The following is an 11,897-nucleotide window of genomic DNA, read 5'->3' as shown; positions in this document are numbered from 1 at the left end:
ACTAACACTCATGTATTTTGACATTCCTGTGTTTGGCTGTTTTCAGACTCGGTTTTAAGTAGGACGTGTCAGTCCTTCACAGCTGTATACCCAGCACCTAACAGTGCTTGTCATACACTCAGTACTTTTTTTTTTTTGATTAATAAAGAATGAAAAAAAAACCCTTCAGATTAACCTGTATTAAATTTCAAAATGCCTCAATTACTACGTATGTGGGGTTTTCAAGTTCATGGAAAATGCATACTGTGAGAAAACTGTTTCATAATTTTTGCACAGAAATAAACATCTTTGAGTTCCATTTCCCCACTAACTTTTGGAGGTTCCTCGTATTTATCGGGAACCCAGGTGAATGTTAATGGATAAGCAATATTAAGTCAGTTCTGGTGACATAGCTTTGGCACAGTAAAAATATTAAAGTATTCATTCATATCACAAGGCTGGGCCCATTACTGGCAACATAGCTTAAAATGCATGGGCTACAGAATTGAAAAATAATCTTTAAAATTTCTAGAGAGTATTTCAGTAACACTTCAAAACTGTAACAGCTGCCATCTTACCAGGGAAATAAAATTTAGATGCAGTTGAAATTTAGTGCGGGGCCCAAACCCACATCCTATCTAAAAGGCTTAGGCTTTCCTGTCATTGTTTTCTACCTTTTACATTCGTTAGGATTGCCTATGTTTCTTAATAGTTCCAGGTGCTTTAAATGTAAAATAAATGAAATGGGGCTTTCTCACATTACGATTTTTAAAAGGAGACTGCGAGATCCATTCAGCGAGGTGCAAGAGGCCTACAAGCTGCACACCCCGCAAACCGCCTCCTGCTCCAATTTCATCTATGGGCTTTTTTTTTTTTTTTTTTTTTTTGCACAGCTCTTCTTTTTTTGGATGATGCAAACTGTGCAAGAGCTGTATTAATGCCTCCCCACCCAGGGAAACGATGCAAAAACATAGCTTACGCTGCCAGTTTCTCCCTAACACGCAGCCAAGGGCTACAGGCCTGGATACCCGCCCCCAAACCTGGTCCACAACAATCGTTTCCTCCCTCCCCGCCTTTTACATACAGTACACATACAAATACACACACGCAGAGCGGCCAGCAGGGGCGGGCCGGGCCCAACCACTCCGCCAGCCGCAGGGGGAGCCACGGCAGGCCCAGCTGTTTCGGCTCACTCCTTAGCTACTTCGCACCCGTCTCCCACTGCCTCTGGATGCATTTGCCAGGCAAAATAGAGCTTTCATCTGTAGCGTTTTCAGAAGCTCCGCTTCGGAGCCGCACACCTGGGCGAGGGACGGCATGACTCCCCCTTCCCCTTGCGAGCAGTTGGTTCCGCCCTAGTGCTAGCGGGCGCCGAGCGGGAGCCGCGCGGGAGCAGCGCAGCGACGGCAGCGGCGGCGGCGGTTGCGATTCGGAACCGTTGGGACGCCTCTGCGGCAGCTGGTGGCGCAGGTGGCTTGCGTGGACGCGGGCAGAGGCGGCCGGCCCGCCACTGCAGCCTCCGCGCCCGCGGTCCCGGCAGGTGAGCGGGCGGCAGCGAGTCGCCCCGCCCCCCCTCGGTGGCCTCGCTCCTGGCTGTAGCGGGGAAGTGGACGCGGCCCTCCCGGGGGGCCCGACGAGCGGCCCCAGCCTGCGACCGTCGGACCGCCGGGTGGGGGGCGGTCGAGTGTGCACGGGAGGGGGGTCGTTCGCGTCTCTGAACCGCCTTTTTTTTTTTTTCCTTCCCTCTGCCCTGCACCCCCTCCCTCTTGGGGCTTGAGCCCTGAGGAAAAAGCTCCAGGGAGGATGGGGCGGGAGGGAGGGGAGTCCGGGGCCGGGCAGCATCCCTGCCTCAGGTGGTGGCGTCGTTGGAGCGGCGGGGCTTCCTGGCCCGCAGGGGCAGCTCCGGGGCTGCGGAGGCCGCGCACTTGCAGGGGCGGAGCGGGAGGCGGCCCCGCTCGCGCTCTCCCACCCCCTCCCCGCTGCCCTTCCCCCTCCTCCGCTCCCCTCCCCCTCCCCGTGAGGCCCCTCCCTCCGGGCGTCTTCGCTTTAACCGCCCTCGGTGCTGTCCCTCGCAGGCGCGTCGGGACGCCCCGCGGCATCCTCCTCCGCCCGCCGGCCGGGGAGCCTGCGCTCCCGCCGCATCCCTCAGCCGCCGGCCGCGCCGCCGCTCCTCCTCCTCCTCCTCCTCCTGGGCTGTAGACCCCCGGCCTCGCCCCCGAAACATGACTCGCGATTTCAAACCTGGAGACCTCATCTTCGCCAAGATGAAAGGTTATCCTCATTGGCCAGCTCGGGTGAGTGAACGGCAGCCCTGGCGCCGGGCGGTGCTGCTCGTGCCTCCTTCCTCGGAGGCCTGCTTCCTACCGCGGCTCCGAATCTCCCCGTCGCCTCGTGTGTAACCTGACCTTCCCTTCTAGTTTTTTTTTTTTTTTTTTTTTTTTTTTTTGTCCGGAAGGCTCCCGTGAAAGTAGAAAAATGCAGGTGCCCCCGCGCTTGGTTTCGTGGGCGACTTCCCACAGGTTTTCTTCGGAGCGAAGGAATATTGAAAGGAGATGCCAGTGACGGCTCCCTTGTAGGTGAAATAATAATCCGGTAGGGGTGTTAGCTTTAGAAATTGGTCCAACATTGACGGTGTCTTACTGCATAAAATACAAGATGTCAGTGGGGTCTGTGCAGATGAAAGATGTGCAACAGAAAGGTGTCTGATTAAATTGGACTTAGGAAGTTTTAAGTATATGCAAGAATGTGTAAGTAATGAAGCCTTACAGGTGTGCTAATTTAATGAAGAGATTCAGGACTGGGTGTTCTTAAACATCTAACAATGAGTAAGTACCAGGGAAGGCCCAGAAAATGTTTTCCCACGTTTTTGTTCATGCTGTTTGCTTGGTGACCTTGAAGAAGTAGTTTTACCTTTCTGTTGTTTCCCATAGGCAAAAGGAGTAGACCAGAGTTTTCTAGGTTCTCTAGAGGTACAGAGAAGTCATTAAGGACCCAAGATGTTTTGTGGCACTCAGGAGTTGAGTCAGTATCTACGTGATATTTCAAAAAAGATCTTTTTGTTAGTTTGTTGGGAAACTTGCTTTCTAAGACAATAACAGGATCTAAAAAAAGGTTGAGATCTGTTAGATTAGGTAAGCTCAAGATCCTTCTAAAGTCTGACCATGTGGTACTCTAACGATGGCATTATTTTTACAAGCCGTTTATTTTCCACTGTGTTTTTTCCTTTGAAACCGTGTTTCTTAAATATTAAATCCTGTGTCTCAACTGAGAAGGGGAATGGGGGGAAAGACCCATTAGGTAACGGAATTGTGGACGGAGAAGCTGAGAGAGAGTGTCAGCCAGCTGTCATGCTGCTGCCGGAGGTTGCGCCCATGCAGCCCTTCAGACACCTGCACAGGTTTCATTCCAAAACTGTGTACTCCTTGTTTATCAAGTCTACCTTTTCAGTGGAATCAACTTGAAAGCTCCACAGTGATGATCCTGGTTCATATATTTGGCATTCTAATCTATTGCCTTTATGAAAATCTTTTAACTCTTAGTTTGAGTATAGTTTGATTTTCAGATGTATTGTGAGATGCGTGAAGGCAGAAGCCTGAAATGTCTCTACCTCCCCCCATCCTTAATACATAACCTTGCATGTTTAAACATATATTTGAAGAAGGCCCAGGAAAACTGTTTAAGGGTCGGTTTAAGGCCTCTGCCTGATAGTATTTCATGATTTTAGAAGCATCCTTTTTATTTATTTTTTTGAGGCACTGTAAAGTCCAAGATTGTCTTATTACATCTGTATTCAGATCTCTGTGCCACAATGCCGTTGAGGGCCAAATAGGAATGTTTTAAAAATTACCTACTTCCAAATCATCCTCTCCACCCTTTATTAACGTTAGGTGATGAAACTTTTAGTGCTATTAAAAGTGAAATAGCTTTGGGGGAGCCCAGGTTTCTCCTCCTTGATTTAACAAATGCTATATTTAATAAGTTCATTTAAAAAAATAAAAGTTCATATGGGTTAGAATGTGAGATTTTTGTCTTTTTTTCCTTTTCTCATTTTTTCTTTGAGGCAATTAATTTGGTTTTGACAGTCTATATCCTAGAATTATGTTCTGTTCTTCAGTTTTAGGAATTCTAAATCCTGGCTGAGGAGAATGAGGGGGATGTATTTAAGGCCTCAGCTGTAAAGATGATGCCTGTTCCAGTTTTGGTTTTAACATTTTTTGTTTACATATTCCAAACTTGATTCTTCTGTTTTTTAATTTTTTTGAGATTTTTTTAAAGGTTTATTTATTTGAAAGGCAGAGTTACAGAGAAGCAGAGGCAGAGAGAGAGAGGGAGGTCTTGGATCCGTTGGTTCACTCCTCAGATGGCTGCTTTGTTGAGGCCTGGGCCAGGCAGAAGCCAGGAGCTTCCTCCGGGTCTCCTACGTGGCTAGCAGAGGGCCCACACATTTGGACTTTCTTTTGCTTTTCTCAGGCTGTTAGCAGGGAGTTGGATTTGAAGCGGAACAGTCAGAACATGAATGGACTCCTATATGGGATCCTGGTATTTACCTGTGATGCCACAACGCTGGCCCTTTTCTAATCTTTTATCAATAGTTCTTAAAATCAACTTTTTAAAAAGTTGCTTAATGTTTATTAAACTCTGTAAGTGCTAGGCGTTTACACAAAGTCTGAAAGCCTTCTGCCAGCAGAAGAAACATGTACCAGATTGACAGAAAACATACACCTCTGGTCTTTTTCCACAAAACTGAAAAGACTGGGAGAACCATATTGATAGGGAAATCAGAGTTCCTGCAGATGCTGAGTGGTAATGAATTCTGCCAGACAGTGGAACCTTTCTCTTGCCCTTGCAAATAACCAGTCTAGTTATCCTTAGGATTTTTCTTCAACACTACGGTGCTTATAGAAGCCCATTGATCGGCAGTGTTTTTCTTAACAAAGCTGATTTTGTAAAAAAATTAAGTGTTTTTGAAATTATAAAACGTTAATATTTAAAATAAAAATGTTACTAAAATCTGCTAGGAACAATAACCTAGGGGCTTTAACCTTGGATTTGCTTTTTCCTTACGGATAAAAGAGAATGACAAATATTACACATGCACTAGACATAGTAGAACCTGATGCTTTCTTCCTTAATTAAAAGGATTGAAGGCAAATTGAAAAAGGGACTGTATCCTGCTGTGATTCAGCCATATAGGTGAAGGATCTTTCCGTAATACATGTTGCATCTTTTGAAAAATACTGCTTTCAACTTTTGTTAATATCTGTTTTTACAATTATTCTTTATCTAGCCTTCCTACAGAAAGATCACCTAGGATTGTCAAACAGATTTAGACTCATCTGAAATGCTTAGATTTTGATATGATTTAAGAATTCAGAAGTTATGGTTGTAAGAAGGTGGTAATGGTACAAGTGCCATACATTTTGCTACTAATAGGATCAGGCATAATACATGATAACACAGTGTTTGTGCAGAGAACAACAGTGGAAGTACTAGTTGAGTTAAGGAAATGAGTATATTAGCCTTGTTTCCAGTGGGTTCCAGAACTGGGGATATGGGATTATTGGCTCATAGAACTGGTCTGTTTTGTTTGATACCCTTTCTGGATGTCTTGGTCTCAGTTTATTCAGTTGTGTTGAGATATGTATGATTTAGAAGATTTTCATTTTTCTAATCTTTCTTTTAGGTAGATGAGGTTCCTGATGGAGCTGTTAAGCCACCTACCAACAAACTACCCATTTTCTTTTTTGGAACTCATGAGACGTAAGTCCTGTTGTCTTTAAAGGCAAGACTGTTAATTTAACTGGGTCATGGGACATAAAATGAAAACCAAGTAGAGATTCACTCAAGGGGGAAAACTAAAATAATAGAAAAACCGTAAAATCCTCCATGAACTTTGGAAAAACATATCCTTCAATCTTTAAGGTAGCGATTAATGACACTGTAGGCTTAATTTTTATGTGAGTAGAATTTTTTCCCTTTTTTTTTTTTTTTATTTTTAGTAGATGTTTTCTTGATCAAAAAAGAAGGTAAAGATCTTCCCAGCATTCAGAGGGCTGCTTGGTGGATGAAAGTATGAAGAAAAGATTTAATAGTGCTTCAGTATTCCTGTTAAGAAAACAAGTGCTTTTTATAAGGACCACATGGCACTCCATTTGTGATATGAGCCACACAAACTATATATGTGGGAAAGATGAGAGAATCTGAATAGAGCTCTGTGTGTGTTTATGTAATGGATCCCTTGAGCCACTCTGGCTGCTCTACTGCCCCTGGTGAATTTGAGGGCAGAGAAATGATTTGGTGAAGCAAGTTAATTTTTCAAAATTGCAGCTGAGAGTTGAACTGTTAGCTCTGGGTACAAAGGATTACTCTGGAGGCCATCTCATTAATTTCCAAAAATACTATTCCTACATGCCTATAATTTAATAGCTTTACAAGTACTGCATATCTGATTTTGGATTTGCAGTAATTTTCAGAGTAGGCTTGTTTACCTGGGACATGAAGAAGCAAAGCTGTTGGTACTCTAATTAGAATTTTGTATTCCTAAGAGTGGCTACGGTGATAGCATTTGGTTTAATGTTGCTTAGCTACTGTATAAACTTCTCACTAACAGCAGCTTTATTGAAATGTAATTTACATGCCATAAAATTCACCTGTTTAAAGTATGTAAGTCAGTAGATTTTAGTGTATTTACTTCCGTACCTACCTGGTGATCACTCTTGGTTCCACCCTCTGCAGCCACTTGTCTGTATATATTTGCTAATTCTGGACGTTTCATATTAATGATATCTCATGTCACATAATTCTTTTTATTTTTTTTTTCAAAATAGTTATTTTTTAAGTCCATTTTCCCATATGCTTTTTTTAAAAAAAATTTAGTTGAGAAGTAGAGTTACAGAAAGAAGGAAGGAGAGACATAGAAAAAGGTCTTCCATCTGTTGGTTCCCTCCCCAAATGGGTGCAACAGCTGGAGCTGAGGTGATCCAAAGCCAGGAGCTTCCTCCGGGTTTCCCACATGGGTGCAGGAGCCTAAGCACTTGGGCCATTCTCCACTGCTTTCCCAGGCCATAAGCTTAGAGCTAGATCAGAAGAGAAGCAGCCGGGTCTCGAACTGGTGCCTCTATGGGATGCTAGCACTGCAGGCAGAGGCTTATTAACCCACAATGCCACAGTGCTGGCCCTCCCATGTGGGCGCAGGAAGGACTTGGGCCATCTTCCATTGCATTCCCAGGCCATAGCAGAGAGCTGGATCAGAAGTGGAGCAGCTGGGACTCAAACCGATACCCATATGGGATGCTATCACTGCAGGTGGTAGTTTTATCTGATATGCCACAGTGCTGGCCCCCCTTCACAGTGTTTAAAAGTGAGTGGTTTTGGGGCTGGTGCTATGGTGTAGCTGGTAAAGTTGCCACCTGCAGCCCTGGCTTCCCGTTTGGGCACCCATTCCAGTCCTGACTGCTCTGCCTCCAGCTAGCTGCCTGCCAATGCGCCTGGGAAAGCAATGGAAGATAGCCCAAGTACTTGGGCCCCTGCAGCCACATGGGAGACCTGGAAGAAACTCCTGGCCATTGGAGCCATTTGGGGAGTGAAACTAGCGGATGGAAGATCATTCTCTGTGTGTGTGACTCTGCCTTTTTTTTTTTAAGAGCTAGAGAGAGAGAGGCCTTCCATCTGCTGGTCACTCCCCCAAATGGCCGCAATGGCTGGAGCTGGGCTGATCAGGAGCTTCTTCCAGGTCTCCCATGCAGGTGCAGGGGCCCAAGTACTTGGGCCATCATCCACTGCTTTTCCAGGTGCATTAGCAGGGAGCTGGCTTGGAAGTGGAGCAGCTGGCACTCATGGGATGCCACTTTAACCCACTGCACCACAGCGCTGGCCTCAACTCTGCCTTTCAAATAAATCTTTTTATATAAGAGTGAATATATAGTAGACGGTTTAAATTATAAATATCTGTATTTTAAAACAAACTGCACAAAATAAGCACTTTTTGATTTAATAAGAATTAAGGTGGTTAATAAGACAATGAATTATTCCGGTTCAGTAAATTAGTATATATTCAAGGAATTAAAATGTCTTTAAATTAAGCTAATGATACCAAGTTTTCCTTTCAAAATGCACTCGGCAATGTTTTGTGCCTAACTTTTAAATATACCATGAGTCTTTTTTTTTTTTTTTTAAGATTTATTTATTTGAAAGAGTTACAGAGAGAGGTAGAGACACAGAGTCTTCCATCCACTGGTTCACTCCCCAGATGACTACAATGGTCAGAGCTGCGGTGATCCGGAGCCAGGAGCTTCTTCCTGGTCTCCCATGTGGGTGCAGGGGCCCAAGGACTTGGGAGATCTTCTGCTGCTTTCCCAGGCCATAGCAGAGAGCTGGATCGGAAGAGGAGCAGCCGGGGCTAGAACCAGTGCCCATATGGGATGCCAGCGCTTTAGACCAGGGTGTTAACCCACTGCGCCACAGCACCGGCCCCACCATTAGTCTTTGGAAAGGTAGCACTATATATTCGTGGGTGTAGTAACTTTTTTTCTATTTAATATTTTAAAGGGATCTTTATTTATTTAAAAAGCAGAGTTAGAAAGAAAGACAGATCTTCCCATCTGCTGGTTTGCTCCCCAAATGACTGTAACGACCGGGGCTGGACCTGACAGGGGCTGGACCTGGCCTGAGCCAGGAGCTTCTTCCAGGTCTCTCATGGGGGTGCAGGGGCCCAGGGACTTAGGCCATCCTCTGCTGTTTTTCCAGGTGCATTAGCAGGGAGCTGGATTGGAAGTAGAGCAGCTAGGACTTGAACAAGTGCCCATGTAGGATGCCGGTGCCACAGGCTGACGTTTTGCCTGTTACACCACAATGCTGACCCCAAGATTAATTTTTAGAAAAGAGGTCTCTGTTCATCTTTCTCCTCAAAAGTTGGGAGGGCATGGGCCGACACTGTGGCACAGTGGGTTAACGCCCTGGCCTGGAGTGCTGGCATCCCATATGGGTACCAATTCGAGACCTGGCTGCTCCACTTATAATCCAGCTCTCTGCTGTGGCCTGTGAAAGCAGTGGAAGATGGCCCAAGTCCTTGGGCTCCTGCTCCCACGTGGGAGACCTGGAAGAAGCACCTGATTCCTGGCTTTGGATTGGCGCAGCTCTGCCTATTGTGGCCAGTTGGGGAGTGAACCAGTGGATGGAAGACCTCTCTGTGTAACTCTGACTTTCAAGTAAAATAAATCTTTAAAAAAAGTTGAGAGGGCAGCTATGTAAACTTTTTGTTTAGATTTTGCATAAATGAAAGTTTATCCTAATATCCAGGAATTAGATGGAATATAAAGAACAGACAAGCTGAAATAGCAATTTGGAAAACTGCTGTAATTCATAATAATTTATAGTCTGCATTTTTGATGTATTTATTTAGAACAAAAACTTGGGGCTGGTGCTGTGGCGCAGTAGGTTAAAGCCCTGACCTGAAGTGCTGGCATCCCATATGGGTGCCAGTTCTAGTCCTGGCTGCTCTTCTTCTGATCCAGCTCTCTGCTGTGGTCTGGGAGAGTGGTGGAGGATGGCCCCTGTACCCATGTGGGAGACCTGGAGGAGGCTTGAGGCTCTTGGCTTCAGATCAGAGCAGCTCCGGCCTTTGTGGCCATCTGGGGAGCAAACCAGCAGATAGAAGACCTCTTTCTCTGTCTCTACCTTTCTCTGTAACTCTTTCAAATAAATAAAATAAATCTTAAAAAAAAAAAAAAGGCAAAGTCCTTTTGTAGGTGCTTTCTTTTCCTGACCTTCAAACATTTTACAACATTGAAAGTCAGTTTGTATAGCCATCAAGTTTTGAGAATTAGGCATACCACAATACCCTCTTCTAGGTATCTTTTTTTTTTAAGATTTATTTATTTACTCGAAAGGCTGAGTTACAGAGAGAGTTCTTCCATCTGCTCGTTCACTCCCCAAATGGCCAGAGCTGGGCCAATCCGAAGCTGGGATTCAGTACTTAGCTCAAATCCTCTGTGTATGTTTATTTTCTCTATTATACAATGACTGAATTTTTTCTTCTTTCTTCACCTACACATGAAGAGCTAGGACATCAGGGGCCTTGTCTTCATTCATCTTGTCATCATTTACTTAAGTGCCTGGCATCTAGTAGCTGTTAAGTAAATATTTGGTGATCGAAAGCTCTGTAAGCTAGATAATTGTTGATTATGAATTTTCTGACCATTTAGCTAACACTGTATCATGCTTAAGACAATTAATTCAGAAGTAAATCCTCACTGCTATTTGCCTGCTGTATGACCTCAGGCAGATTACTTGTCTTGTGTTAATTTCTTCCTAATTTGTAAAAGGAATAGCAATATAATCAACTTCAGAATTTTTGGATCCATACAAGGTTATTTCTTGATAATTGCTTAGACCACTGCTTGGCATGTGTTACACAAAACAAATGTCAGCTGTTACTCATGACAAATTGTACAGCTTTGACTTTCATTTTGGGAATGATATGTGGAAATTGATAAATTAAAGGTAACATTACATATTTTTACAAGACTGCTACTTGCAGTGTGTATGGAGTTGTTTGAAATGCATGTCAGTTTGAGTTTTGCTCGCTGAGGAAATACTTTCACCCAGCTCTGTGTCTCTGAAGTGTGAAATATTTAAATAAATATGCTGTTTTGCTGCCTTTCTCTTTATTTATTTATTTTTTTGACAGGCAGAGTTAGAGAGACAGAAAGTCTTCCTTCTGTTGGTTCACCCCCCCAAATGGCTGCTATGGCCGGCGCACTGCGCTGATCTGAAGCCTGCTGCCTTTCTCTCTTACTGCCTTTTTTTTTTTTAAGGTTTATTATTTGAAAGGCAGTTACAGAGAGGCAGAAAGAGAGGTCTTCCATCCACTGGTTCACTCCCCAGATGGCTGCAACAGCCAGAGCTGAGCCGATCCAAAGCCAGGAGCTTCCTCTGGATCACCCATTTGGGTGCAGGGGCCCAAGGACCTGGGCATCCTCTAGTGTTTTCTTAGGCCACAGCAGTGAGCTGGATAGGAAGTGGAGCTGCCGGGACTAGAACCGGTGCCCATATAGGATGCTGGCACTAGAGGTGGCAGCTTTACTTGCTACACCACAGCATCGGCCCCTCTTAATTGCTTTTAATCAATTGTAATACAAAGAAGTTGGAAGCTAAATTTTAGGAACTCTAAAGATACATATATCACAGGCTGTTTTCAAATTTGCCTCTAGTTTATATTTTGAGGAATGAAGGTGAATGAGGAGATACTAACAGTGTTCACAAGAAAGGAATAAAAAAAATGGGGATCTTGTTTTCTTCCACACTGGTTCTTCTGTACAATTTCTCCATGACCAGCATAGCAGAATGTGTTGCTGTGGGACTTGGATAGTTGTTCTTAAGCCTTATAGCAGCAGATTCATAGCACATAGTAAATGCATATTTAATTGTATAAACAATGATTCGTCTTAAATCATGGATGCTGTTGTAAAATAAAATATATACTTGTAGAGAAGTATGTTTCACATTTTGTGATTTAATGAGAAATGCCTCAAGTTAGAACCAATATGAGGGGGCTGGTGCTGTGGTATAGCAGGTAAAGCCTTCACCTGCAGTGCCGGCATTCATATTGAGTTCCAACTGCTCCACTTCCAATCCAGCTCCCTGCTATGGCCTGGGAAAGCAGCACAAGATGGCCCAGTTGTCTGGACCCCTGCATCCGTGTGGGAGACCTGGAAGAAGCTCCTGGCTCTGGATTGGCGCAGCTCCAGCCATGGCAGCCATTTGGGGAGTGAGCCAGTAGATGGAAGATCTGTCTCTGCCTCTCTGTAACTCTTCCTTTCGCATAAATAATAAATAAATCTTAAAAAGGAACCCCAATATGTGCTTAAATAGGATTTTCTGTTTAGTAATTTTTTTGATTATTTATTTGCAAGGCAGAG

At 44.3% G+C, this 11,897-nt stretch overlaps 1 protein-coding gene across 6 annotated transcripts in view; it reads left to right on the top strand.

Moving 5' to 3' along the window:
• The first annotated feature begins 1,342 nt into the window (after positions 1–1,342).
• The window catches only part of PSIP1 (PC4 and SRSF1 interacting protein 1), a 51,180-nt gene continuing 40,625 nt past the window's right edge, over positions 1,343–11,897 (top strand). For 5 of the 6 annotated variants that reach the window (XM_002708085.5, XM_017341191.3, XM_008254637.4 and 2 more), the window contains exons 1-3: positions 1,343–1,519; positions 2,055–2,273; positions 5,663–5,739. In XM_002708085.5, the coding sequence (XP_002708131.3) occupies positions 2,202–2,273; positions 5,663–5,739 (149 nt within the window). In that variant the 5' untranslated portion in view covers positions 1,343–1,519; positions 2,055–2,201. Of the gene's footprint in view, positions 1,520–1,623; positions 1,649–2,054; positions 2,274–5,662; positions 5,740–11,897 lie in introns of those variants that run through there. The other variant, XM_051845430.2, reaches the window with a different exon arrangement.

Source organism: Oryctolagus cuniculus, chromosome 1 (genome assembly GCF_964237555.1).
Source record: "Oryctolagus cuniculus chromosome 1, mOryCun1.1, whole genome shotgun sequence".
NCBI classification, from domain to species: domain Eukaryota; kingdom Metazoa; phylum Chordata; class Mammalia; order Lagomorpha; family Leporidae; genus Oryctolagus; species Oryctolagus cuniculus.
Note: the sequence above shows the minus strand (reverse complement) of the source record. Positions and strands in the feature narration are given on the sequence as shown.